The 27,951-nt window shown below is 42.9% G+C and overlaps 1 protein-coding gene across 1 annotated transcript; it reads left to right on the top strand.

The window, feature by feature from the left end:
- On the top strand, positions 1-27,067 carry LOC121543531 (G1/S-specific cyclin-D2). Its single transcript, XM_041853467.2, has 5 exons — positions 1-546; positions 1,532-1,747; positions 4,847-5,006; positions 6,802-6,950; positions 22,836-27,067. The coding sequence occupies exons 1-5, from the start codon at positions 355-357 to the stop codon at positions 23,022-23,024; spliced, it is 906 nt and encodes a 301-aa protein (XP_041709401.1). The 5' UTR covers positions 1-354; the 3' UTR covers positions 23,025-27,067.
- The last annotated feature ends 884 nt before the right edge of the window (positions 27,068-27,951 follow it).

Genomic DNA, 27,951 nt, shown 5'->3' with positions numbered 1-27,951 from the left:
GAGTGAGGTGGCATTCATCCGGTTCCTGCTTCTAGCAACACAGCAAGAGATAGAGCAAAAGCTTGTTGTACAATCTATCACTATAGCCTAGCCAATTGTTGTGCAGAATGAGATATGCTTGCGTCATAGCCTATAGCCTACCCTGCGTTTATTCAGACTTCAATAAGAAGAAAGTAGCCTAAAGCCCAGGGCTGAGAGGAAACAGAGGCTATCGAGAGGCAGGACTACGCTGGAATAAACCCTGCAGTCTCACCCATGCTTCCTCCCGAATAGCCTACTTCTCCAGCAGTTTTACACTGTCCCAACTACTGTTTTGACGTTATAAATTTTTTCTGCAAAGGAAAGAACCGAACCATGGAACTTCTTTGCTTCGAGGACAAAGTCGTGAGAGCCCAAATTGACCCCAACATTCTCTATGACGACAGAGTATTGCAAAGTCTGCTAACCATTGAAGACAGGTTTCTACCGCAATGTTCGTATTTTAAATGTGTCCAGAAGGACATTCAGCCACAAATGAGGCGAATGGTTGCAGGATGGATGCACGAGGTTTGTGAGCGTTTTTAGCCTACATGTGCATTGGTCAGGTATATTGTTTGAAGGCATGTAATTTACTTCTCTCACTCTAATAAGTGTGCCTTGTATAATACGATTTGATTTCTCTAATCCAAATTAACACACAGGGGTGTGTGTGCGTTTTTGTGTAAGCATGTTGCAAGTTGCTCATAGGCGCATGTTCTAATAACTCTGTAATAAGGTTGTGTATTTATTCAGATGATTTATTAAAGTTTCATAGCATGGTTGTTTTGAGAGCTGACATGCATGTCGTGTAGCCGAATTTTTACAATTTAATTCACTGAGAAATGACCCATGCAATGCGTTGTGGTGCTTCGGAAGTTCCACCAGGCTAGCTAAAGTCATCACCATGCATTTAAGTTCGCGGAATGTCAACATCTTGGATTGTATTGGTTATGGAATCAGTCAAATGAAAGAAGACATTCTAAGCTTCATTTTCATGTTGAATCTATCCAATTCGAACGTTCTGAATAATTATGACCATTTTTGGAAAATATTATTTCCAGTTCTTGCTGCCTCAAAACAGCAAGCACGCACAGGCTACTTTCGTTTTTGCAATTATAAACCTTTATCGAAGACAAATTATTCTCACAATTTTCGGGAATGGTTTAGGAATGGCTTATGAACATTACGCATACAATTTCCCTGCTGTAGCTAATTTATTTATATTAGTAATTATTTTTTGAAAATATGTCGGACATGGCGAAATGAGCAGCGTGGGTGTTTGCTCATGACTTCCGCTACAGGCTATAATGAATGAGAGCCTTTTGATATACTTTGATATTTAAGCTTTTAATGCGGATCCACTGACTGAATATCGACAACATAGATCACATTTGGTTTTCCCATCATGCACATTTTGAAATTCGATATTTTCTTGTTTCTGCAGACATTAATGTAAATATTGATAGAATAGAAATAGTAGGCCTAATATAATAATACTTTTCTCTCCCACCAGGTTTGTGAAGAGGAGAAGACTGAGGAAGACGTTTTCCCCTTGGCTATTAATTATTTGGACAGATTTTTAGCGGTGGTGCCCACTAGAAAGTGTTATTTGCAACTTCTAGCAGCTGTATGCATGTTCCTTGCAACAAAGTTAAAGGAGAGTCGTCCATTAACTGCAGAAAAGCTGTGCATGTACACAGACAACTCCATCACACCAAGGGAGCTGCTGGTAAGAAACTATTGTTTTCTCTTAATGCATGGAAAAGTATGCAATTACTTAAAACATCATACATTCATGTATAGCCCAATAATTGTACAAGATTATACTTTTTTCTTCAGACATATTTAGTTAGATATGTCAGTGTACAGTTCTGGAGACTGATTCCTTCCTTGGCCATACAGTAGGCCTATGCATGCATGAGGAGAGTGCCTGATCAGATCTGAACTGAAGTGGCCTGTGTTGCCATCTAGTGGCAGTTATTTGTCTTGTGGTAGAAGGATTTAAACATTTCCAACATTGTGAATCAATAATTTGTAGAAAGAAACAGTAGTGCATAAATCCAGAAAGGGTTCTATTAAGATCCACTGGTTGAGGAAGTTTATATGCATTAGTTTCATAATATCCAACTGTGTTTTCTTGACCACTCTCTCTGTTGTTAATTGAATGATTGGTCTCTCGCAGGGGCCAGTAATTCACAGGTTATCCCACAGGGGACCTCCAGTTAACCAGCCCACCCTCCTAGAAACTATTTAAAGCCGGTCACTCCCTAGTATCAGATAAGACATTCCTCCCTACCATTACATCAATATTTCTACAGTAAATGGCATGTCCCACCCATGTTGCTCAAGAGGCCAAATATGAATCACCATAGGAGAGCTATAGGACTGTCTCCTCTTCTCCTCTGCTGTCCAGCTGCTGGGGTTGCATCAGCACACAACCCTTGTGCTAGAAGTTTCCTTGGAAAAAGTCAATGGAAACTTATAGTTAGAGACTAGCCTGGTCCCAGATGTGTTTGTGCTGTCTTGCCAATTCCTAAGGTCACAGTAATGCCAACTCATCATAGACGGCACAAACAGACCTGGGACCAGGCTAAGAAGAGACATGGTGAAATTGAGATTCTTTGTCAATGAGCCACAGCTGGTGCATCAGCTGGGAGAGAGAGGGGAATTCAGGGGGTTTCTAGCAAGGGCAGCTGACCAGGAAGTGAGCGCAGCAGCGACAACAGAACAGACCTCCTCCCTGCACATCTTCAGTCTACATTCTCCACGGGCTTAGCATAGGTTAATCGTTTGCATGTGTGGCGCTGCGCTGGTAGGAAACCTATATGGATGAATGAAGTCTCGCTGTATGGCTGACGCTTGTCCTGGGCTGCCCATATCATCTGAGAGAGCCGCTCAGAGAGGGGGCTGTCCCTGTCCACGCTAACAGAGGGGTTTCAGTAAACATGGGCGTTCACTGCCACAGCCTGAGCCTCCGTCTCGGGTTGACACATCATCTCAAAAGAGGAAACCAGTTGGGGGATCAGCTGAATTTATCACATTGGCTGTTTTGTTCCATTCCTTTTCCCCTTGGGGTGAGGCTGCTTTTAACATAAAAGCTCCCCGCAGCGTGCTAACCAACGCGGGCGGTGCAGACCAAAGACTAGCTAAGGCTTGTGACAGGAAGGAAGCAACTGTGGCTGCGATGCTGCTGTCTCTTTGGCTGGGACTGGAACCAGTGGCGAGGTTCGACACGTCACATCAAATCAAATCAAATTGTATTTGTCACATACACGTGTTTAGCAGATGTTATTGCGGGTGTAGCGAAATGCTTGTGGTTCTAGCTCCGACGGTGCAGTAATGTCTAACAAGTATTATCTAACAATTTCACAACATATACCCAATACACACAAATCTAAGTAAGGAATGGAATTAAGAATATATACATATATGGACAAGCAATGGCATAGTGGCATGGACTAAGATACAGTAGAATATTATAGAATACAGTATATACATATGAGATGAGTAATGCATGATATGTAAACATTATTAAAGTGACTAGTGTTCCATTTCTTAAAGTGGCCAGTGATTTCAATAGGCAGCAGAAGCCTCTAATGTGCTAGTGATGGCTATTTAACAGTCTGATGGCCTTGAGATAGAAGCTTTTTCATTCTCTCGGTCCCAGCTTTGATGCACCTGTACTGACCTCGCCTTCTGGATGATAGCGGGGTGAACAGGCAGTGGCTCGGGTGGTTGATGTCCTTGATGATCTTTTTGGCCTTCCTGTGACATCAGGTGCTGTAGGTGTCCTGGAGGGCGGGTAGTTGAAGAACAATGAGAGAACCATGCAGACAAATATTCAGACAGAGAGAGGGAGCGAGAGAGAGAGCAAATAGAGAGTCAAGGAAAATGTTGTACTGGTGTTGAATGATATCTCCTCTGAATTGAGACAGACTTGATGGTATGCATGGTATTTCATGGCAAACAGATGAGTAACAGGATCAACACTCCTCAAACATCCCCTCAATACCCTACAACAGAATAAAACAATTTATAAAAGTCCCATGATGGCAGTGACTGCCCATTACTGCTTATCACTTATTAACCATAATTTCACATAATTTTACTTTAATAAAGTATTTCAGTTGTGTATATTACATTTGTTTTATTTGATGACTATTATTTCATTCCAAGTCATCATCTCATCTCTATAGAGCTGCTGCCTATGCTGTCTGACTAAATCACTATTTTAGTAGTTCTTCAAAGTAAATAAGGCATACTTTTATGACTGCTGAATACCAACTATCAATTCATTAGATCGTGTATTTTCAGGTAGAGATACCTCGTGAAGCAACAGCTGCTCTCTATATCACCTCATGATAGTGCATTTATCTCTATTCTGTAGCAGGCATAAATTAAACTCAGACCAGACAAGTAGATGCGCAATGGATTTTGGTCATTGTAGTTAATTACCACGTTTAATGCGCTAAACTATGTAGTATATTGGCCTGTTGGAAAGGACAACTCCCTACTACATCGCACAGTTCAGGCTCGATCTGATTTATCTCTAGAGAAACTGTAAGATGTGCGCATTGAGCTCACAGAAGAAGGAAAGGTCACAGAAGAAGGGGGGAAAAAACGACGTCAGTCAATTAGTAGTTTAAAAACCAACATTTTGGTTAATCGTTCAGCAATAAAACCCTATAAAGTGTCAGCAGTTTATAAACCCAGCTCATGCATTTTTTGACAGTAAGGCTGAGTAAAGTGGTGAATGCATAATAATGATCCACAAGACATTGCAATTCTTCTCATGCTTTGTTTTCTTCCTTCCGTCTCTGTCCTCTAGGAGTGGGAGTTGGTGGTCCTAGGGAAGTTGAAGTGGAACATGGCGGCAGTCATCCCAAACGACTTTGTGGATCACATCATAGGCAGACTGCCCCTGCCCAAAGAGAAGCTATCTGTGGTCCGCAAGCACACACAGACATTCATCGCCCTGTGTGCCACAGGTAATAACAGGAAATGACCTCAGGAGACCTTCTGCTTCCTGATAGGATAGTCTCTCCTCTTTCTCGTTCACAATCTGTCTGACATTGTGACTCATCGTTGATTGCACTCATCTGACCCTCTACTCTGCAGTCTAAGGGCAGGGACCACAAACACACATCCATCCAATGACTGCTCTCCACGTTTCTCTTTCCATCACTGGAACACTGCTCGTAGCCTAATGGGGTCATCTTTACATTAGAACGGCTGCTAAAAGCAGATGCAAGCTGTATCAGAGCACTTTGAGCATATAAGGCATTAATAGTATAGTTGAAGGAGGCTGGGAGAATCCTCTCAGTGCGTGTAGTGTTTAGGTTAGCCTCCCCCTGTGATGACAGTGGGTGGATGAGTCTCCTCGCCTGCTGTTTGGCTCCCCTTCCACCACCACCTCTGTGGACTAGGAAGACTCGGGTGCAGCAGCTGGGTTGCTCTCTCGCTCTCTCTTTCTGAGTATTGTTTGTTGACAGAGGCCCTTCCAGGTTTGACAAGTCAGAACTGGCAGCCGGCAGTCTTCCTTCCTTCCTCCCCTAGCCTCTGTACCTCTGCTGTGGAGCAGATGCTGCTTCAGGCCCTTCCTAAACTCTAAGGGTGAATCCCAATGGGTTTGTTTCCTTTCCTATATCCTACTGTATGTCCTACCTCCTATGTCCTTGTTATGATTGAATGGACTGCAGTAATAAGACAGTCCCAACTAGCTTATGTGTCTCTTTGATCCGATCTGGCCCATAAGTTCTTGTTTACTACAATATGGTATTCAAGCCATAGGCTCCTTCAATGAGGTTCATGCCCTGTGGCTGTTTAGTGCCATTTTAGTGTTGCATTTTTTATTTGGGCGTGTTTCAGCGGTCTCCCCACTATTCATAAGCTGCCCGTTTATATCACAAGCGCAAAACAGCCACAATAAAAAAAGAATCCGCTGTGGTTTAGCAGTAATGTAAATGTTTGGGGTTTTATGTGCTGCTCTGAATGTTGTTCTCATGACAGGGGAGCTCTCTGGCCTTTGCACAGCTGGACTCTTGAGGAGGAGACGAGAGTGGTTGGACTACTCCCTGGGGTTGATCCAAAGATATCAGTCACATCCTCTTTCTATAAAGAGAGAGAAGGCCACAGCACAGAGACCAGGGTCTGTGCTTAGCTGGACTGTGCTGTGCTGGGGCTAGAGCTGGAGCTAACCCCAGTCCACGTTAGGGCCGTTTCCTTTCCTCTAGGCCTGCTTCCTTCCTCCCTCCCCCGCCAGCCAGCAGGGCTGTTGTCGCTCAGGGCTCTGGGCCTGGTTGATGGTAGACAAGTGGGAGTAGTTCCTGGAACTTATTGCTCACTGAGTAGGAGGATTCCTCCTCTGTTTTCCTAATCACAGCTGAGGCAGAGTGAGGGAAAACACACAGACTCCACCACGGCCATTTTGGACATGTGTTAGACTGTGGGAAAGTTGGGTTAAGCTCTTTAAGAACTCATATTAAGAGATTATAAAGATGTTTGAACGTCTTTAAATGCTCAGCTCCCTTACTTCATTTGGACTACTCCTTGACTTGATAGTGCATCTTGTGTGAATGTGTTAATCTATGGGAAAGTAGATTTCAACTCAGTTCGTAACTTATATTATAGATTTGTCCCTCTTTAAATGCTTCCTCACTTCCTTTGGACTACTTGACTTGAATGTGTAACTACGATTCTGGTTTGTCACCCCTTGACTTGACTGTTGTGAACTCACTGATGTCCGACAGGTGACTGACGGATCACGTTGTCTCCTGTCCTCAGATTTCAGCTTCGCCATGAACCCCCCCTCCATGATCGCTTCGGGCAGCGTGGGGGCGGCCGTCTGCGGCCTACAGCTGGACCAATCAGACCAGGCCCTGAGTCGAGACCATCTGATTGACCTGCTGGCTAAGATCACCAACACAGAGGTGGTAAGTAGTGTCTATAGCCTGATCCCAGGTCTGTTTGTGCTGTTTGGCCAATTCATACAGCACAAACAGATCTGAGATCAGGTAAGTGCTACACGGCAGACATTTTAGGAGCATGGCAGGGAACTTTTGAAGAGGTGGAAATATCAGTGTTGGCGAGTGTATAGCGCAAAATACTTAATGTGTTCCAACATTGGGCACCGACACCCTCTTCGTCTACCTGTTAGACTTAGCTATTCACCAACGTTTCTGGGCTTGGAGCACGGAGATCGTCCTGATAAACAAGAGCGATGCTACAGTATGCCTGCAGTAGTTGCACATTGAAGCTATTTACTTTTCATGGAGTCAGAGCCTGTGGGTCTTGGCTCGGGACCCAGACTGCAGCTATAAAGAGCAGAGGCGAGGGAATGTCTTCTTAGAACCCAGGGCCCACATTCTTGTGGTAGGACACAGGCAGGCAGTTCCTTTGCATGGCTCCCACTTTAGCTCTTCTCCCTCCTGAAAGAGCATGTTGCTAATCCCTAACAGAGGCTCCATCTTTCCAGGGGAAATGGCAGCAAAGAAACAAGCACAGATTTCCTAACTCTTTAAGATGACATGCATTGAGAGCCCGCTCACACTAACGGTAGCTAACGCCCATCGCGCTGTTCCGTACATTTGACCTTATTTTAGCACCCCAAAAACATAATACTTCCAGATAACTGTAATATGAATACCATTGTAAAGCACCATTTCTCCGGCTTTTTTCACCCAATTTGTCCAACTTATCACCTCTAAAATGTAAATAAAACACTATAAAGAGTTTATATAATGTCTCATTACATACCTATTTGAAGGTTTGTGTCGACGGGTTTTTATGGCGGTGCTAAATTTATCTTCACAATTAAACTGTGGGTGTCACGGTTTTTGAGAGTCATGATGGCTCGCAGTGATTATGCGCAAAAAATAAAATTGATTAAATTAACTATTGATGAACTCACGAGTAATTAATTTTACACTCACCATTGATCATTTCCTTAATCTGCGAGAGAAGCGCTACACCTGGTGGAAAGAGGCTGTATGGCACAGAGTGAGTTGAATAATGCGTGGCGTACGTTACGTCGTTTGATGCCAACACAGTCGCTACAGTCCCATTAGTTTTCAATGCAGCCTCGTTTGAATGCTGTGGTTGCCCACATATGTACGGAACGGAGTTAGCTACCATTATATATATTAGTGGAGGGCGGCAGGTAGCTTAGTGGGTAAGAGCGTTGTGCCAGTAACCGAAAGGTCGCTGGTTCTAATCCCCGAGCCGACTAGGTGAAAAATCTGTCGATGTGCCCTTTAGCAAGGCACTTAACCCTAATTGCTCCTGTAAGTCGCTCTGGATAAGAGCGTCTGCTAAATGACAAAAAAATAAAAAGAATACAAAATTTAAAAAATAGTGGAGGCTGGTGGGAGGAGCTATAGGAGGACGGGCTCATTGTAATGGCTGGAATGAAATACAGTGGGGAAAAAAAGTATTTAGTCAGCCACCAATTGTGCAAGTTCTCCCACTTAAAAAGATGAGAGAGGCCTGTAATTTTCATCGTAGGTACACGTCAAATATGACAGACAAAATGAGAAAAGAAAATCCAGAAAATCACATTGTAGGATTTTTAATGAATTTATTTGCAAATTATGGTGGAAAATAAGTATTTGGTCAATAACAACAGTTTCTCAATACTTTGTTATATACCCTTTGTTGGCAATGACACAGGTCAAACGTTTTCTGTAAGTCTTCACAAGGTTTTCACACACTGTTGCTGGTATTTTGGCCCATTCCTCCATGCAGATCTCCTCTAGAGCAGTGATGTTTTGGGGCTGTCGCTGGGCAACACGGACTTTCAATTCCCTCCAAAGATTTTCTATGGGGTTGAGATCTGGGGACTGGCTAGGCCACTCCAGGACCTTGAAATGCTTCTTACGAAGCCACTCCTTCGTTGCCCGGGCGGTGTGTTTGGGATCATTGTCATGCTGAAAGACCCAGCCACGTTTCATCTTCAATGCCCTTGCTGATGGAAGGAGGTTTTCACTCAAAATCTCATGATACATGGCCCCATTCATTCTTTCCTTTATACGGATCAGTCGTCCTGGTCCCTTTGCAGAAAAACAGCCCCAAAGCATGATGTTTCCACCCCGATGCTTCACAGTAGGTATGGTGTTCTTTGGATGCAACTCAGCATTCTTTGTCCTCCAAACACGACGAGTTGAGTTTTTACCAAAAAGTTCTATTTTGGTTTCATCTGACCATATGACATTCTCCCAATCCTCTTCTGGATCATCCAAATGCACTCTAGCAAACTTCAGACGGGCCTGGACATGTACTGGCTTAAGCAAGGGGACACGTCTAGCACTGCAGGATTTGAGTCCCTGGCGGCGTAGTGTGTTACTGATGGTAGGCTTTGTTACTTTGGTCCCAGCTCTCTGCAGGTCATTCACTAGGTCCCCCTGTGTGGTTCTGGGATTTTTGCTCACCATTCTTGTGATAATTTTGACCCCACGGGGTGAGATCTTGCGTGGAGCCCCAGATCGAGGGAGATTATCAGTGGTCTTGTATGTCTTCCATTTCCTAATAATTGCTCCCACAGTTGATTTCTTCAAACCAAGCTGCTTACCTATTGCAGATTCAGTCTTCCCAGCCTGGTGCAGGTCTACAATTTTGTTTCTGGTGTTCTTTGACAGCTCTTTGGTCTTGGCCATAGTGGAGTTTGGAGTGTGACTGTTTGAGGTTGTGGACAGGTGTCTTTTATACTGATAACAAGTTCAAACAGGTGCCATTAATACAGGTAACAAGTGGAGGACAGAGGAGCCTCTTAAAGAAGAAGTTACAGGTCTGTGAGAGCCAGAAATCTTGCTTGTTTGTAGGTGACCAAATACTTATTTTCCACCATAATTTGCAAATAAATTCATTAAAAATCCTACAATGTGATTTTCTGATTTTTTTTTCTCAATTTGTCTGTCATAGTTGACGTGTACCTATGATGAAAATTACAGGCCTCTCTCATCTTTTTAAGTGGGAGAACTTGCACAATTGGTGGCTGACTAAATACTTTTTTCCCCCACTGTAAATGGAATGGTATCAAACATATGGACACCACATGTTTGACTCTGTCCCAGCCATTACATTGAGCCCATCCTCTTATAGCTCCTCCCACCACTCTCCACTGCTATATATATATATACACACAGTGAGGGAAAAAAATATTTGATCGCCTGCTGATTTTGTACGTTTGCCCACTGACAAAGACATGATCAGTCTATAATTTTAGCGGTAGGTTTATTTGAACAGTGAGAGACAGAATAACAACAAAAAAATCCAGAAATATGCATGTCAAAAATGTTATAAATTGATTTGCATTTTAATGAGGGAAATAAGTATTTGACTTAGTACTTGGTGGCAAACCTTGGTGGCAAAACCCTTGTTGGCAATCACAGAGGTCAGACGTTTCTTGTAGTTGGCCACCAGGTTTGCACACATCTCAGGAGGGATTTTGTCCCACTCCTCTTTGCAGATCTTCTCCAAGTCATTAAGGTTTCGAGGCTGACGTTTGGCAACTCGAACCTTCAGCTCCCTCCACAGATTTTCTATGGGATTAAGGTCTGGAGACTGGCTAGGCCACTCCAGGACTTAATGTGCTTCTTCTTGAGCCACTCCTTTGTTGCCTTGGCCGTGTGTTTTGGGTCATTGTCATGCTGGAATACCTATCCAAGACCCATTTTCAATGCCCTGGCTGAGGGAAGGAGGTTCTCACCCAAGATTTGACGGTACATGGCCCTGTCCATCGTCCCTTTGATGCGGTGAGGTTGTCCTGTCCCCTTAGCAGAACCCCCCCAAAGCGTAATGTTTCCACCTCCATGTTTGACGGTTGGGATGGTGTTCTTGGGGTCATAGGCAGCATTCCTCCTCCTCCAAACACGGCGAGTTGAGTTGATGGCAAAGAGCTCGATTTTGGTCTCATCTGACCACAACCTTTCACCCAGTTCTCCTCTGAATCATTCAGATGTTCATTGGCAAACTTCAGACGGGCCTATATATGTGCTTTCTTGAGCAGGGGGACCTTGCGGGCGCTGCAGGATTTCAGTCCTTCACGGCGTAGTCTGTTACCAGTTGTTTTCTTGGTGACTATGGTCCCAGCTGCCTTGAGATCATTGACAAGATCCTCCCGTGTAGTTCTGGGCTGATTCCTCACCGTTCTCATGATCATTGCAACTCCACGAGGTGAGATCTTCCATGGAGCCCCAGGCCGAGGGCTCCTAATCACAGTTACCTGTATAAAAGACACCTGGGAGCCAGAAATCTTTCTGATTGAGAGGGGGTCAAATACTTATTTCCCTCATTAAAGTCAAATTATATAAAAATTTTGACATGCGTTTTTCTGGATTTTTTTGTTGTTATTCTGTCTCTCACTGTTCAAATAAAGCTTTATAGACTGATCATGTCTTTGTCAGTGGGCAAACGTACAAAATCAGCAGGGGATCAAATACTTTTTTCCCTCACTGTATGTACAGTGGGGAGAACAAGTATTTTATACACTGCTGATTTTGCAGGTTTTCCTACTTACAAAGCATATAGAGGTCTGTAATTTTTATCATAGGTACACTTCAACTGAGAGAGACGGAATCTAAAACAAAAATCCAGAAAATCACATTGTATGATATTTAAGTAATTAATTTGCATTTTATTGCATGACATAAGTATTTGATCACCTACCAACCAGTAAGAATTCCGGCTCTCACAGACCTGTTAGTTTTTCTTTAAGAAGCCCTCCTGTTCTCCACTCATTACCTGTATTAACTGCACCTGTTTGAACTTGTTACCTGTATAAAAGACACCTGTCCACCAGGGGCGGCCTGTTCAATAGGGCGATATGGGCGACGCACTGCCAAACGGGAAAAGGAAGGGATTTTTTTTCTAATCAATTATATCACGGCAACAGTAGTTATCAGTGTTGTAATCTATACGTCTGATCTGCCACAGTGCCACACTGCCACTAAATGTCGAATCAGGCTAAAGTCGTGCTTCAAATGGCTCCCCCCCCTTTTGGGGCGATTTTAGTCAGGTTGAAAATCGCCCAGAAGTCTGTAATAGACTCCCATGTAAAATCTATTTTTTTCAAATTTCAGAGCCTTCAATACAATCTCAATGGGTGTCTGTGGGCTTGCACTTACGCGCTTTCGTCATACGTTACGTAACCATGAACGTAACTGAGAAAAGAGTGGATTGTTTGAAAGAAGTTCCTTTTTGTCGGCGAACAAATGGAGATAAATTGGCAACGAAACAATTAGGACCTCCCAGACCAAATTTAATAATTCAACAGGTTTCTACTAAAGGCGGAAAGTCCTACACCCGAGGATTTTCCAAAAATTGGTACGAACGAAAAAGACATTGCCACTCACTCAACTGGATGACGAGGGATACAGGCTAGCTGTCCGCCGCCACAACGATGAGGTTAGTGTTGATAATCACAAGTTTACTGGATGTGGATATGGTGTAATAAAGGCAGTTTATTCAGAGGTAAATATATCTGGAATCGCGTTCACGGACCCGTTCGTCAAACTCTTAGGGAGCTATAAATTAAGCCCCATTACTTACCATATCAGATAAGAGAAATTGCTGCAGCTACATATATTTTACATCCTGGCCCTACATAGTTCACTATTTGCATCACTTACCAAAATATTACATGTGGTCATATATGCTTGGAAAGTGGAGATGCCATAGAACGTCAAAAAAGTAAACATTGCTGGAGACACATTGCCGTTTTGGAGAAGACATCGCGTTTGCTAGCGAAGAGATTTGTTGTGGCAAATGAACTTGGGCTGGGAATTGCCAGGAACCTCACGATAAGATATATGCATCAGCATTGCGAGTCTCATGATTCTATACGTATTGCGATTCGATACTGTGATTTTATTGCGCACCATATGTCTGTTGCAGAGGGATCAGAAAGCCATGAGAACGAGTTTTGATCAGTCATGGAAATAAAAGTGCTGAAAACAAATTTGCTCCCAATGTGAAAAGATTGAGAACAAGCTATGAAGGAACAATAATGGTGTTTTGGTGCAGGTACAGCCAACTAGCGCTAAAATATTGCGATATTGTCAATACAGTATATCGTAAAGTATCACTATGTAACTCGATTTCTTTCACCCCAATCCCTCAAATTAACGGTGAATAACTGAATTGTTTGCCCCACATTTAGCTAAGATGATTAGCTAGCCAGCTAAAATGTTTTATTTAGTTAGCAGTCGCATCTACAATAGTTTACTGTCAATAACATGTCTCCAAAAATGACGTGGTGTCTCCAATTGTGTTGACATTTTACAATTGCAATGCGCATCCATGAGTATCCACTTTCTGTAGCTCAGCTGGTAGAGCATGGTGCTTGTAACGCCAAGGTAGTGGGTTCGATCCCCGGGACCACCCATACACAAAAATGTATGCACGCATGACTGTAAGTCTCTTTGGATAAAAGCGTCTGCTAAATGGCATATTATTATTATTATTATTATTATTATTATTATTATCTGAAGAGAGCCCGAAACATTGTGTGCAGACATTTTATGCAATAAATGAAGTAGGTTCAATCTAGTAGTTCTGATCTTCTGATTGGTCCTGATGAGTTGGGCGAGGTCCCCTGCAGGCTACTGTCACTGTTGCATTGGCTCTGAGTCGGGTTCTCTGTCTTCAAATGTTCAGCCTAAGAGAGGGGATTTTTGTGTGTGTGTGTGTGTGTGTGTGTTTAACAGTGATGATGATGTGTGTGTGTGTGTGTGTGTGTGTTTAACAGTGATGATGTGTGTGTGTGTGTGTTTGTGTGTGTGTGTGTCCTCAGAGCAAGAACTCGTGAGTTGGAAGAACTGAGAGGCCTATGGCGTGGGTGTTGTCCTTGGCCACCTGCTGACAAGGCTGACAAGATAGGACCCTTTTGTCCATTGTTATTGGATAGGAACAGAACTTATAACCAGCTCCTGACCTAAATAGATCTTAGCACAACATTTTACTCAACATATCATATTCCATATTCACTATAACAAATATATTTACTACGACATTAGCAAGAACCGCCACATCCTCAGCCGGCTAATCCAGTGTGTGAAGTTTTGCGGAGTGTTTGAGTTAGCTTTGCGAGGCAAAGATGAAACTGAGGGCTCCACCAACCCTGGTAAGCCAACACTTTTGAGATCAGTCAATAAATGCTTCTGGTATTGACTTATATGCTGCCCCTGTCTTCATGTTGTTGCTGGACATATCTTTTTTTAAATGTGTGTAGGTCACCTAAATCATCAGAAAAATTGCCCCTCCTGAGAATTTTTTCAGGAGCCGCCACTGCTGTCCACACACTCAATCAAACAGACTCCAACCTCTCCACAGTGGCCAAGACCAGAGAGCTGTGTAAGGACATCCGGGATAAAATTGTAGACCTGCATAAGGCTGGGATGGGCTACAGTACAATAGGCAAGCAGCTTGGTGAGAAGACAACAACTTTTGGCGCAATTATTAGAAAATGGAAGAAGTTCAAGATGACGGTCAATCAACCTCGGTCTGGGGCTCCATGCAAGATCTCACCTCGTGGGGCATCAATGATCATGAGGAAGGTGAGGGATCAGCCCAGAACTACACGGCAGGACCTGGTCAATGACCTGAAGAGAGCTGGGACCACAGTCTCAAAGAAAACCATTAGTAACACACTACGCCATCATGGATTAAAATCCTGCAGCGCACGCAAGGTCCCCCTGCTCAAGCCAGCGCATGTCCAGGCCCATCTGAAGTTTGCCAATGACCATCTGGATGATCCAGAGGAGGAATGGGAGAAGGTCATGTGGTCTGATGAGACAAAAACAGAGCTTTTTGGTCTAAACTCCACTCGCCGTGTTTGGAGAAAGAAGAAGGATGAGTACAACCCCAAGAACACCATCCCAACCGAGAAGCATGGAGGTGGAAACATCATTCTTTGGGGATGCTTTTCTGCAAAGGGGACAGGACAACTGCACCGTATTGAGGGGAGGATGGATGGGGCCATGTATTGCGAGATTTTGGCCAACAACCTCCTTCCCTCAGTAAGAGCATTGAAGATGGGTCGTGGCTGGGTCTTCCAGCATGACAACGACCCAAAACACACAGCCAGGGCAACTAAGGAGTGGCTCCGTAAGAAGCATCTCAAGGTCCTGGAGTGGCCTAGCCAGTCTCCAGACCTGAACCCAATAGAAAATCTTTGGAGGGAGCTGAAAGTCCGTATTGCCCAGCGACAGCCCCGAAACCTGAAGGATCTGGAGAAGTTCTGTATGGAGGAGTGGGCCAAAATCCCTGCTGCAGTGTGTGCAAACCTGGTCAAGACCTACAGGAAACGTATGATCTCTGTAATTGCAAACAAAGGTTTCTGTACCAAATAGTAAGTTCTGCTTTTCTGATGTATCAAATACTTATGTCATGCAATAAAATGCTAATTAATTACTTAAAAATCATACAATGTGATTTTCTGTATTTTTGTTTTAGATTCCATCTCTCTCAGTTGAAGTGTACCTATGATAAAAATTACAGACCTCTACATGCTTTGTAAGTAGGAAAACCTGCAAAATCGGCAGTGTATCAAATACTTGTTCTCCCCACTGTGTGTGTATATATATATATATATATATATATATATATATATATATATATATATATATAAACACTGCTCAAAAAAATAAAGGGAACACTTAAACAACACAATGTAACTCCAAGTCAATCACACTTCTGTGAAATCAAACTGTCCACTTAGGAAGCAACACTGATTTGACAATAAATGTCACATGCTGTTGTGCAAATGGAATAGATAACAGGTGGAAATTATAGGCAATTAGCAAGACACCCCCAATAAAGGACTGGTTTTGCAGGTGGTGACCACAGACCACTTCTCAGTTCCTATGCTTCCTGGCTGATGTTTTGGTCACTTTTGAATGATGGCGGTGATTTCACTCTAGTGGTAGCATGAGACGGAGTCCACAACCCACACAAGTGGCTCAGGTAGTGCAGCTCATCCAGGATGGCACATCAATGCGAGCTGTGGCAAGAAGGTTTGCTGTGTCTGTCAGCGTAGTGTCCAGAGCATGGAGGCGCTACCAGGAGACAGGCCAGTACATCAGGAGACGTGGAGGAGGCCGTAGGAGGGCAACAACCCAGCAGCAGGACTGCTACCTCCGCCTTTGTGCAAGGAGGAGCAGGAGGAGCACTGCCAGAGCCCTGCAAAATGACCTCCAGCAGGCCACAAATGTGCATGTGTCTGCTCAAACGGTCAGAAACAGACTCCATGAGGGTGGTATGAGGGCCCGACGTCCACAGGTGGGGGTTGCGCTTACAGCCCAACACAGTGCAGGACGTTTGGCATTTGCCAGAGAACACCAAGATTGGCAAATTCGCCACTGGCGCCCTGTGCTCTTCACAGATGAAAGCAGGTTCACACTGAGCACATGTGACAGACGTGACAGAGTCTGGAGACGCCGTGGAGAACGTTCTGCTGCCTGCAACATCCCCGGTTTGGCGGTGGGTCAGTCATGGTGTGGGGTGGCATTTCTTTGGGGGGCCGCACAGCCCTCCATGTGCTCGCCAGAGGTAGCCTGACTGCCATTAGGTACCGAGATGAGATCCTCAGACCCCTTGTGAGACCATATGCTGGTGCGGTTGGCCCTGGGTTCCTCCTAATGCAAGACAATGCTAGACCTCATGTGGCTGGAGTGTGTCAGCAGTTCCTGCAAGAGAAAGGCATTGATGCTATGGACTGGCCCGCCCGTTCCCCAGACCTGAATCCAATTGAGCACACTGGGACATCATGTCACGCTCCATCCACCAACGCCACGTTGCACCACAGACTGTCCAGGAGTTGGCGGATGCTTTAGTCCAGGTCTGGGAGGAGATCCCTCAGGAGACCATCCGCCACCTCATCAGGAGCATGCCCAGGCGTTGTAGGGAGGTCATACAGGCACGTGGCAGCCACACACACTACTGAGCCTCATTTTGACTTGTTTTAAGGACATTACATCAAAGTTGGATCAGCCTGTAGTGTGGTTTTACATTTTAATTTTGAGGGTGACTCCAAATCCAGACCTCCATGGGTTGATACATTTGATTTCCATTGATCATTTTTATGTGATTTTGTTGTCAGCACATTCAACTATGTAAAGAAAAAAGTATTTAATAAGATTATTTCATTCATTCAGATCTAGGATGTGTTATTTTAGTGTTCCCTTTATTTTTTTGAGCAGTGTATATATACAGCTCTGGAAAAAAGTAAGAGACCACTGCAAAATTATCAGTTTCTCTGGTTTTACTATTTATAGGTATGTGTTTGGGTAAAAATAACATTTTTGTTTTATTCTATAAACTACTGACAACATTTCTCCCAAATTCCAAATATAAATATTGTCATTTAGAGCATTTATTTGCAGAAAATGACAACTGGTCAAAATAACAAAAAAGATGCAGTGTTGTCAGACATCGAATAATGCAAAGAAAATAAGTTCATGTTCATTTTTAAACAACACAATACAAATGTTTTAACTTAGGAAGAGTTCAGAAATCAATATTTAGTGGAATAACCCTGATTTTCAATCACAGCTTTCATGCGTCTTGGCATGCTCTCCACCAGTCTTTCACATTGATGTTGGGTGACTTTATGCCACTCCTGGCGCAAAAATTCAAGCAGCTCGGCTTTGTTTGATGGTGTGTGACCATCCATCTTCCCCTTGATCACATTCCAGAAGTTTTCAATGGGGTTCAGGTCTGGAGATTGGGCTGGCCATGACAGGGACTTGATCTGGTGGTCCTCTATCCACACCTTGATTGACCTGGCTGTGTGGCATGGCGCATTGTCCTGCTGGAAAAACCAATCCTCAGAGTTGGGGAACAATGTCAGAGCAAAAGGAAGCACGTTTTCTTCCAGCACAACCTTGTACGTGGCTTGATTCATGCGTCCTTCACGAAGACAAATCTGCCCGATTCCAGCCTTGCTGAAGCACCCCCAGATCATCACCGATCCTCCACCAAATTTCACAGTGGGTGCGAAACACTGTGGCTTGTAGGCCTCTCCAGGTCTCCTTCTAACCATTAGACGACCAGGTGTTGGGCAAAGCTGAAAATTGGACTCATCAGAGAAGATGACCTTAATCCAGTCCTCTACGGTCCAATCCTTACGGTCTTTTGCAAACCTCAGCCTGGCTCTTCTTTGCTTCTCATTGATGAAGGGCTTTTTTCTAGCTTTGCACGACTTCAGCCCTGCCCCTAGGAGCCTGTTTCGAACCGTCCTCGCCGTGCACTTCACCCCAGCTGCCGTTTGCCATTATTTTTGTAGGTCACTTGATGTCATCCTACGGTTGTTGAGTGACATTCGAATGAGTTGGCGATCATCCCGGTCAGTAGAGAGTCGTTTTCGCCCTCTGCCGGTCTGTAGCTTTGTTGTCCCCAATGTCTGCTGCTTGACCTTGTTCTTATGAACCGCCATCTTTGAAATTTTACTGTATAAATTCACTGTATCCCTCTGCTAGTAAAGCCAGAATTGAACCCTTCCTTTCCTCACTCAAAACGTTCCTTTTCAACTCTTTTGGCATGGTCAGTAGTTATTTTTTGATTAATAATACTTTTGAGGTACTACTAGCACTGTTTTTGCCATCCAGCTGGTCCTATTGCAAGAGGATAGTGATGACCGCAGCAGTGGTTTTTATACTTTTCCTCGTTAAATAAGATTTGGTTCAGGTGATCACCTAATCAGTACCTAATTCAGTTGAATGAGGTGTGCCTGTGTTGGAATTCAACAGACACTGGAATGGAATGGCTGTCATACATGTAGAGATGCTGATTTAAGAAAAATTTGCAGTGATCTCTTAATTTTTTCCACAGCTGTATATATATACAGTGCCTTCGGAAAGTATTCAGACCCCTTGACTTCTTCCACATTTTGTTAGGTTACAGCCTTATTCTAAAATTGATTACATCTCCCCCCCTCATCAATCTACACACAATACCCCATAATGACAAAGCAGAAACAGGTTTTTAGATTTTTTTGCTAATAACAAAAATTAAAAAAACTGAAATATCACATTTACACACAGTATACCAGTCATAGGTTTGGACACACCTACTCAATCAAGTGTTTTTCTTTATTTTTACTATTTTCTACATTGTGGAATAATAGTTAAGACATCAAACCTATGAAATAACACATATGGAATCATGTAGTAACCAAAAAAGTGTTATATATTTTATAATTGAGATTCTTTAAATAGCCACCCTTTGCCTTGATGACAGCTTTGCACACTCTTGGCATTCTCTCAACCAGCTTCACCTGGAATGCTTTTCCAATGGCCTTGAAGGAGTTCCCACAAATGCTGAGCACTTGTTGGCTGCTTTTCCTTCACTCTGCGGTCCAACTCATCCCAAACCATCTCAATTGGGTTGAGGTTGGGGGATTGTGGAGGCCAGGTAATCTGATGCAGCACTCCATCACTCTCCTTCTTGGTAAAATAGCCCTTACACAGCCTGGAGGTGTGTTGGGTCATTGTCCTGTTGAAAAACAAATGATAGTCCCACTAAGCGCAAACCTGATGGGATGGCGTATCGCTGCAGAATGCTGTGGTAGCCATGCTGGTTAAGTGTGCCTTGAATTCTAAATAAATCACAGACAGTGTCACCAGCAAATCACCCCCACACCATAACACCTCCTCCTCCATGCTTTACGGTGGGAACTACACATGCAGAGATCATCCGTTCACCCACACCGCGTCTCACAAAGACACGCCGGTTGGAACCAAACATTTGGACTCCAGCCCAAAGGACACATTTCCACCGGTCTAATGTCCATTTCTCATGTTTCTTGGCCCAAGCAAGTCTCTTCTTCTTATTGGTGTCCTTTAGTAGTGGTTTCTTTGCAGCAATTTGACCACGAAGGCCTGATTCACACAGTCTCCTCTGAACAGTTGATGTTGAGATGTGTCTGTTACTTGAACTCTGTGAAGCATTTATTTGGGCTGCAATCTGAGGCTTGTAACTCTAATGAACTTATCCTCTGCAGCAGAGGTAACTCTGGGTCTTCCATTCCTGTGGCAGTCCTCACGAGAGCCAGTTTCATCATAGCGCTTGATGTTTTTTGCGACTGCACTTGAAGAAACTTTCAAAGTTCTTGAAATGTTCCATATTGACTGACCTTCATGTCTTAAAGTAATGATGGACTGTCGTTTCTCTTTGCTTATTTGAGATTTTCTTGCTATAATATGGACTTGGTCTTTTACCAAATAGGGTTGTCACAACACAACTGATTGGCTCAAACGCATTAAGAAGGAAAGAAATTCCACAAATTAACCTTTAAGAAGGCACACCTGTTAATTGAAATGCATTTCAGGTGACTATCTCATGAAGCTGGTTGAATTAGAGTGTGCAAAGCTGTCATCAAGGCAAAGAGTGGCTATTTGAAGAATATGAAATATAAAATATATTTTGATTTGTTTAACACTTTTTTGGTTACTACATGATTCCATATGTTTTATTTCATAGTTTTGATGTCTTCACTATTATTCTACAATGTAGAAAATTGTAAAAATAAAGAAAAACCCTGTAGTGAGTAGGTGTGTCCAAACTTTTGACTGGTAGTGTAAGTATTCAGACCCTTTACTCAGTACTTTGTTGAAGCACCTTTGTCAGCGATTACAGCCTTGAGTCTTCTTGGGTATGACGCTACAAGCTTGGCACACCTGTATTTGGGGAGTTTCTCCCATTCTTCTCTACAGATCCTCTCAAGCTCTGTCAGGTTGGATGGGGAGCGTTGCTGCACAGCTATTTTCAGGTCTCTCCAGAGATGTTCGATCGGGTTCAAGTCCGGGCTCTGGCTGGGCCACTCAAGGACATTCAGAGACTTGTCCCGAAGCCACTCCTGCTTGTCTTGGCTGTGTGCTTAGGGTCATTGTCCTGTTCGAAGGTGAACTTTCGCCCCAGTCTGAGGTCCTGAGCACTTTGGAGCAGGTTTTAATCAAGGATCTCTTTGTACATTGCTCCATTCATCTTTGTCTCGATCCTGACTAGTCTCCCAGTCCCTGCCACTGAAAAACATCCCCACAGCATGATGCTGCCACCACAATGCTTCACCGTAGGGATTGTGCCAGGTTTCCTCCAGACGTGACGCTTGGCATTCAGGCCAAAGAGTTGACGCTTGGTTTCTCATGGACTGAGAGTCTTTAGGTGCCTTTTGGCTTATTCCTAGTGGGCTGTCATGTGCCTTTTACTGAGGAGTAGCTTCCGTCTGGCCACTTTACCATAAAGTCCTGATTGGTGGAGTGCTGCAGAGATGGTTATCCTTCTGGAAGGTTCTCCCATCTCCACAGAAGAGCTCTAGAGCTCTGTCAGAGTGACCGTTGGGTTCTTGGTCACCTCCCTGACCAAGACCCTTCTCCCCCGATTGCTCAGTTTGGACGGGCGGCCAGCTCTAGAAAGTGTCTTGGTGGTTCCAAACTTCTTCCATTTAAGAATGATGGAGGCCACTGTGTTCTTGGGGACCTTCAATGCTGCAGAATTTTTTTGGGTAACCTTCCCCAGATCTGTCCCTCGACACAATCCTGTCTCGGAGTTCTACGGAAATTCCTTTGACCTCATGGCTTGGTTTTTGCTCTGACATGCACTGTCAACTGTGGGACCTTATATAGACAGGTGTGTGCCTTTCCAAATCATGTCCAATCAATTGAATTTACCACAGGTGGTCTCCAATCAAGTTGTAGAAACATCTCAAGGATGATCAATGGAAACAGGATGCACCTGAGCTCAATTTCGAGTCTCATTTTTAATACATTTGCAGACATTTCTAAAAACCTGTTTTTGCTTTGTCATTATGGGGTATTGTGTGTAGATTGATGAGGAAAACAATTAATATAATCAATTTTAGAATAAGGCTGTAACGTAACAAAATGTGGAAAAAGTCAAGGGGTCTGAATACTTTACGAAGGCACTGTATATGTATATGTACTGTAGATGCGAAAATCTATAATTTTACGTCACAGATTAAATCGCTGATTGTAGTCTAAGATATATCTTTATCACTGTAAATCTGCGCCCTTGACTTACACAAAGGAACCTGAGGCCATTTCAGCAGCACACAGGGACTCAGGGGCCACAGTCAGTCTAAGACTAGGAATAACCCAGCAGCTCTTGATAGACCTGTGGTTATTATGTGGCCATGGCAACGCTGGCGCTCAGACTGCTGCCCATTATGTTTTAATTATCTGTACATTTCAAAGGAATGTTGGCCTCTTTGCGAGCTGTATGCACTCTTTAGGGTCTGCGCTTTCGGCTCCGTAGAGTCAGACCTCCCACGAGAGGACGCACAGAATCAGGGAAATGACTTTGGAGATTCACCCGCTGTCTCCTGAGTGGTGAGAAATGTTTCTTTGGTCTCAGGGCTGCTGTGTTCCTCTCAACAACCCTATGGGCCTTGGTCAAAAATGTTGCACTATAAAGGGAATATGGTACCATTTGGGAGTCCAGCCCGTTATCGACTTTAGGACTATTAGGAATGTTCTCCCCACACTTCAGGTGTGTTTGAGAGGATTCAAGGGCCCATTGAGTCGCCTGCTGTCTGTGTGCGCTGGTACCCATTGTTCTAGTGACTGACTGGTCATGAAACAGGCACGACCACCTATCACAAGACCCATAATTCCCTCCCGGCCTGGCCTGCCATGCATGTGACCAAAGGTATTCCAATAACAGTCAGATGTCAAACGTGTAACTGTGTGACAGCGTTAACTGTTTGTCCACAGGTGTCTGGGGTCAATCAAGAGTGTGTGTGCGTGTATGTACAGCCCCTAAAGGAGAGGTGTTAGTGTATTGATGTCTATTCTCTGTGTGTGTTGCAGGACTGTCTGAAGGGGTGTCAGGAGCAGATAGAGCGGGTGTTGGCCAGTAGCCTGCAGCAGGAGCAACAGCAGCAGAGGCAGGAGGCCCGAGGCAGGCCGGGCAGCAAGACCATGGAGCAGCAAGACCAGTCCAGAACCCCAACAGACGTATCCAGCACCCCAACAGACGTACGCGACGTCAACCTATGAGCTTCCCACCACCACCATCTACAAGAGTGACGTCCACCAGCGAGCTCCCAGCAATCACGTCACTCTGTCAATCTATGGGATCCAACAACGTCAAGCAATGAGCTGCCAGCACATATGCCAAGTCAACCAATGAACTCCCACCACTAAATGCCACACCAATCTTTGAGTTCCCACCCTTGTGTGTTAAGTCAACCTGTGAGGTCCCACAAAGTTTGGGATGACAGTCTATGAGCTGCCAACAGCATCATGCTGGAATTATCAACTGATAAGAACTTTTATAAACAAGATAGAGAATAGGTTAAAAGAAAATTGGGTGGCTCCCATCTATATTTAGCTGGTCACATATTAACATATGTACCATATTAAATTAAACAAGCTATTTAGACACAAAATGTATTTGAAAACTTGATAGTGCCTTAGGTTTGCAGAAAGGAAACCTGAATAGATTTGCATACTTGAATTATGAAATATAGAAATTTTAGTTTTTTACTTGATAAAAATTAAGAATATTGTTTTTCACTTGAAAAAAGCTAGCAAAAACATTTAGTTATTATTCATATTATTGTATTATAATTATTGTTATTATAAATATTGTTATCATTATTTCAATATAATTTAGTTTTATGATTATTATAATAATAATTGTTAATCATTATTAAGCATTTATCAATTTCACAGTGAGTGGGCGTTTCCCTCAGTTTCAAATACAGGAAGCCCCTGTAGTACTGTGTGCTTTACATTACAGTAAGTGCTGGTTTGGTTCTGCACAGTGTTCATACACCTTTACTTAGGAGAAGCTAATGTACAGGAGGAGGAGAGCTGCATCTCCTGCCTGCTAAACTGTGCATCTGTAGCACTGCTTCCTATTTATGGTCTTATATGCTGGCCAGGAGAGGGCTGGGCCCACTCACACAGAACACAGAGAGAGAGAGTGAGAGAGGGGGGTAGAGAGACACACATGAGGAGACCTGAGGGTGTGTATATACTGCCCCCTAAGGGTGAGAGTGAGGACAGAACAACTATCAGCTGTTAAGGTCTTGATTTCATTGCCAAGTTAATACCAAGCCAATATTTACTTTTTGAAATGAACAAGGCTATTTTTGTTGTTATATGTTATTGGATTGTGTGCTCTGAGAAACTCCTGCACGTTATAATTTTTTTTTATTGAGGATCATATACACCTTTTATACCAGGGAGCACTGTTTAAGTCTGTCAGTAAAGTTGGCGTGAAAGCATGTTTTTGTTCTGTATCAGCCAAAGCCAATACTAAGGGAAGGAAGACAGCATGTTGAAGGGATGGTCTTAGTTTGGAGATGAGAATGAAACAACAGTTGTTTGTTAGTGTCAGATGGATTGTTAAAAATGTTTTGTAGAGTTGGAGTGTATGGAACATTTAGACCAGAGAAAGTTAGGCAAAGGTGGAGTAGCCTATTGGAGAGTGAGAGGAGATGGCAAAAAAGGGAGGTTTTGAGAGTGGAACTAGAGACGGCACGATTGGTGCCATGAAATGAAGGACTGCAGACAGTTGAAATGAGGGGGAAATGGATGAAGACATGGTAGGAAGCTCTCGAGTGGCACACCGGAACAAGCCTGTTCTTGATTGGAAGGGCTGCAGACGGTTATCATTCTGATAGGTCAAGAGTTGATCACGAGGGAGCAGTTTGGTGTGCTGGAATGTTTCCTGTAAGGGCCATCCTGTTGTTAAATCCAACTAGATATTTAAGTCATGATCAAAGACTTGGATCAACCTAAATGCACTTTTAAAAACATGTTCCATAAAAGCTGAAGGGGATGGTGATCAAACGGGGTAGATGGGTTTTCTAATGTTTTATTTTTTTATTATGATTTTTTTTCTTTAAGTTATTTGATATTCGCTGGGCTGGATTCCCACTTAGGGTGATGCACAATGACTAGAAAGCATTTCCTGACCAATTAGTAGGAGAAGGGTTTACCAACGTGGAACCAAATCAATTGCAATGCAAACCTAGGAATGCTTTAAAACAAATCACATCTAGACTTGATTCTTTGATTACATCCATTTAACTTGAATTTTATTTTTGCCTGCTTCATATCCAAATCAATATGATGGTCCTAAGAAAGGATTACACATCATAATGTTTTTTTCTGGTTCATTGTTTTTTTGCATTTCGTTTTGCTCCACATTTCAGCTTGTTTGTCAGAAAAAATATATTTTCCTTATGGGGTGATACTATGTCAAAAATAACAAAAAAAACATACGGTCTTACATTTACATTTTAGTCATTTAGCAGACGCTCTTATCCAGAGTGACTTACAGTTAGTGCATACATTTTCATACTGCATACATCTTTAAACCTATAGGCAGAAAACTTTGCTCTTTACTTTTGGCATGCATGTTCAACAATGCGGAAAGAACTTAGAACCTATTTGCTTGTTTTTCTCATGAAACGCAATTTTCTAAAAACGGAGAAAAGATATGAGTAAGCCTTTCAAGTTTTGTTTATGTTAATTACTTACATTAATTACTTAAATTAATTTCTAAGTGATGAAAGCCAAAATAGATCTGTTTATGTTTGATATCTTTTTCTTGCTGCTATTAAGCGTTTTGTTTTTCAATCTTATAATTGTGATATTCACTTGAGTGTGCTGCTAAATTATGAATTTTAAAGTATCCTATTGTTTCCTTGCTTTTTCCTTGTTGTATGTAAACTGTAGAGAGTGGTAAAGTAAGAAAGTGGGACATGTCGTGGACTGGAAGTACCATCTGCAGTTTTCTCAAATAGCATGTTTTACTCTCTTCTTTCCATTTATCTGGTGTTCTGTCGTTTCCTTGCTACATTCTCCCATTGAAATGTTGTTGTAACTCAGGTTCATTGGACAATACCTCACAACTCAGCAGTTTTTTCAGGGAGTTAGAGGAATCAAATCTGACTCTGATGCATTTTGAAAGGTTATAGAATTTTTTCCTGGATGAGAGGCAGGAGATCCACGTGGCACCTCCTCTCTTTATACAACAGAAATTATTTCTCATCCGTCAGATTACATCTGTCGTTGGCCAAGTAGAGTACCATATACCAGTTATTTCATATCATACCTGGTGCTAAATAAAAGACGGCTATATAAAATGTATTTGGAAGATTAAAAAACGATATATTTGTATATTATTTTTCCTACTTATGAGTTACAACTTAATTGGCACATTAGGATCAGTGTATTGGATTAAGTGGAATTAATTTTGTGAGGTACCCATTTAGTCAGAGTTTTTTTTAATCATCAAAAAATAATGTTTGTGTGTAATCCTTCAGTGTGGAAATCTGTGGGTTTCCAGTTTGTTTTGACCCCCACCACTGTCAACCACATGTACCTCAGAAGTGTCTGATCTACAACTTCTGTTCAATAAATTTGACCCCCAAAAAAAGAGTGAAGCATCTTTATTGGCTAGTAATGTAGCTGTCTTCTTTTCTGTGCTGGTTAAGGGAAGGTTAACCTCATCGCCAGGCTCAAATTGATGGTGCATAGAGAGCTGGCTGGTGGACGAGATTAAGGGAAGGTGACGTGTAGAATGATTGGGTTGGTGGTGGTGTACTGTGCAGTCAAGTAACTATGCAGACCCATATGAAGGTACGTTAAAGCTTGAGGGTGCTAAATGGCTTCTCATTTGATTGAAGATATACTGTACCAAAAGGCTATTGTGTTAGTCTGCAGCTATAGGCTTATCTGACACCTAGTGGCTGTGGGTTCAAACTTTTTATGGGGGGAGATCCTTACGCCAGAGCCACAGACTCCTTCACACTTGCTACTCTTCTCTTTGTAATTTTGACATCGAGAGTTGCAGAAACGTATACAAAAGCACAAATAGATGATAATTGAACCCACAACCTCTTGGCTGTAAGTCAGTGCTTTGACTATTAAACCACCAAGTCTGTACCCCTTTCCTGCAGACAAATGACCTAGTGGCCTCATGGGTGGAATCTTATTAATATTTTACATAATTTCATAATGAATGAATATTATTAAAAATATAATAATCTGGTGTTTCTATGTCAAACAGTTTTGTGATACTTCAGTCTTCTGTGATGTATATAAAGGGTCATATTGGGAGGAAAACAAAAAATATATACATTTCAACTCAACTGACATGGTACAGGTGTCTTCTTTTTTTAAGTCCATAACCATGTGTGTGAGGTGTATACTTTTGTTTACATTTACATTTTTTAGCAGACGCTCTTATCCAGAGCGACTTACAGTTAGTGCATACATTATTCTTTTTTCTTTTTTTCATACTGGCCCCCCGTGGGAATCGAACCCACAACCCTGGCGTTGCAAACGCCATGCTCTACCAACTGAGCTACCTCCCTGCCGGCCATTCCCTCCCCTACCCTGGATGACGCTGGGCCAATTGTGCGCCGCCCCATTGGTCTCCCGGTTGCAGCCGGCTACAGCAGAGACTGGATTCGAACCAGGATCTCTAGTGGCACAGCTAGCACTGCGATGCAGTGCCTTAGACCACTGCGCCACTCATGTTTCAAAGTAGACTTGTTTAAGAGTACCAAGAATCACTCTGTGACCCTGATTTAGTCCACTGCAGTAAAAGGTTAATGATTCTTCTTCCTCTGTTGTATGTTTGACATTAAGAGTTGCAGAAATCCACACTAAAGTGTAAGAGTTGAGGATTGAACCTACACCTCTCAGGTGCAAGGTATGGTTTTAACCTCAGAACCACAGACTCCGGCATGCTTTCTATACTCTTTGTAATTTTGACAAGGAGAGTTGCAGAAATGCACACACAAGATGATATTTGACCTACAACTGTGGTTTAAACCGCAGAGCCACAGACCTCTTTACACTTCTTACAATTATCTTTGTATATTTGACATAGAGAGCTATATATTTGACAGAGAGAGTTTAGGAAATGTAGACTAAAGCACAAGTTGTTTGGGTATTATAT

This window comes from Coregonus clupeaformis, unplaced genomic scaffold, assembly GCF_020615455.1.
Source record: "Coregonus clupeaformis isolate EN_2021a unplaced genomic scaffold, ASM2061545v1 scaf1144, whole genome shotgun sequence".
Lineage (NCBI taxonomy): Eukaryota > Metazoa > Chordata > Actinopteri > Salmoniformes > Salmonidae > Coregonus > Coregonus clupeaformis.
This window is presented reverse-complemented; position numbering and strand designations above follow the sequence as displayed.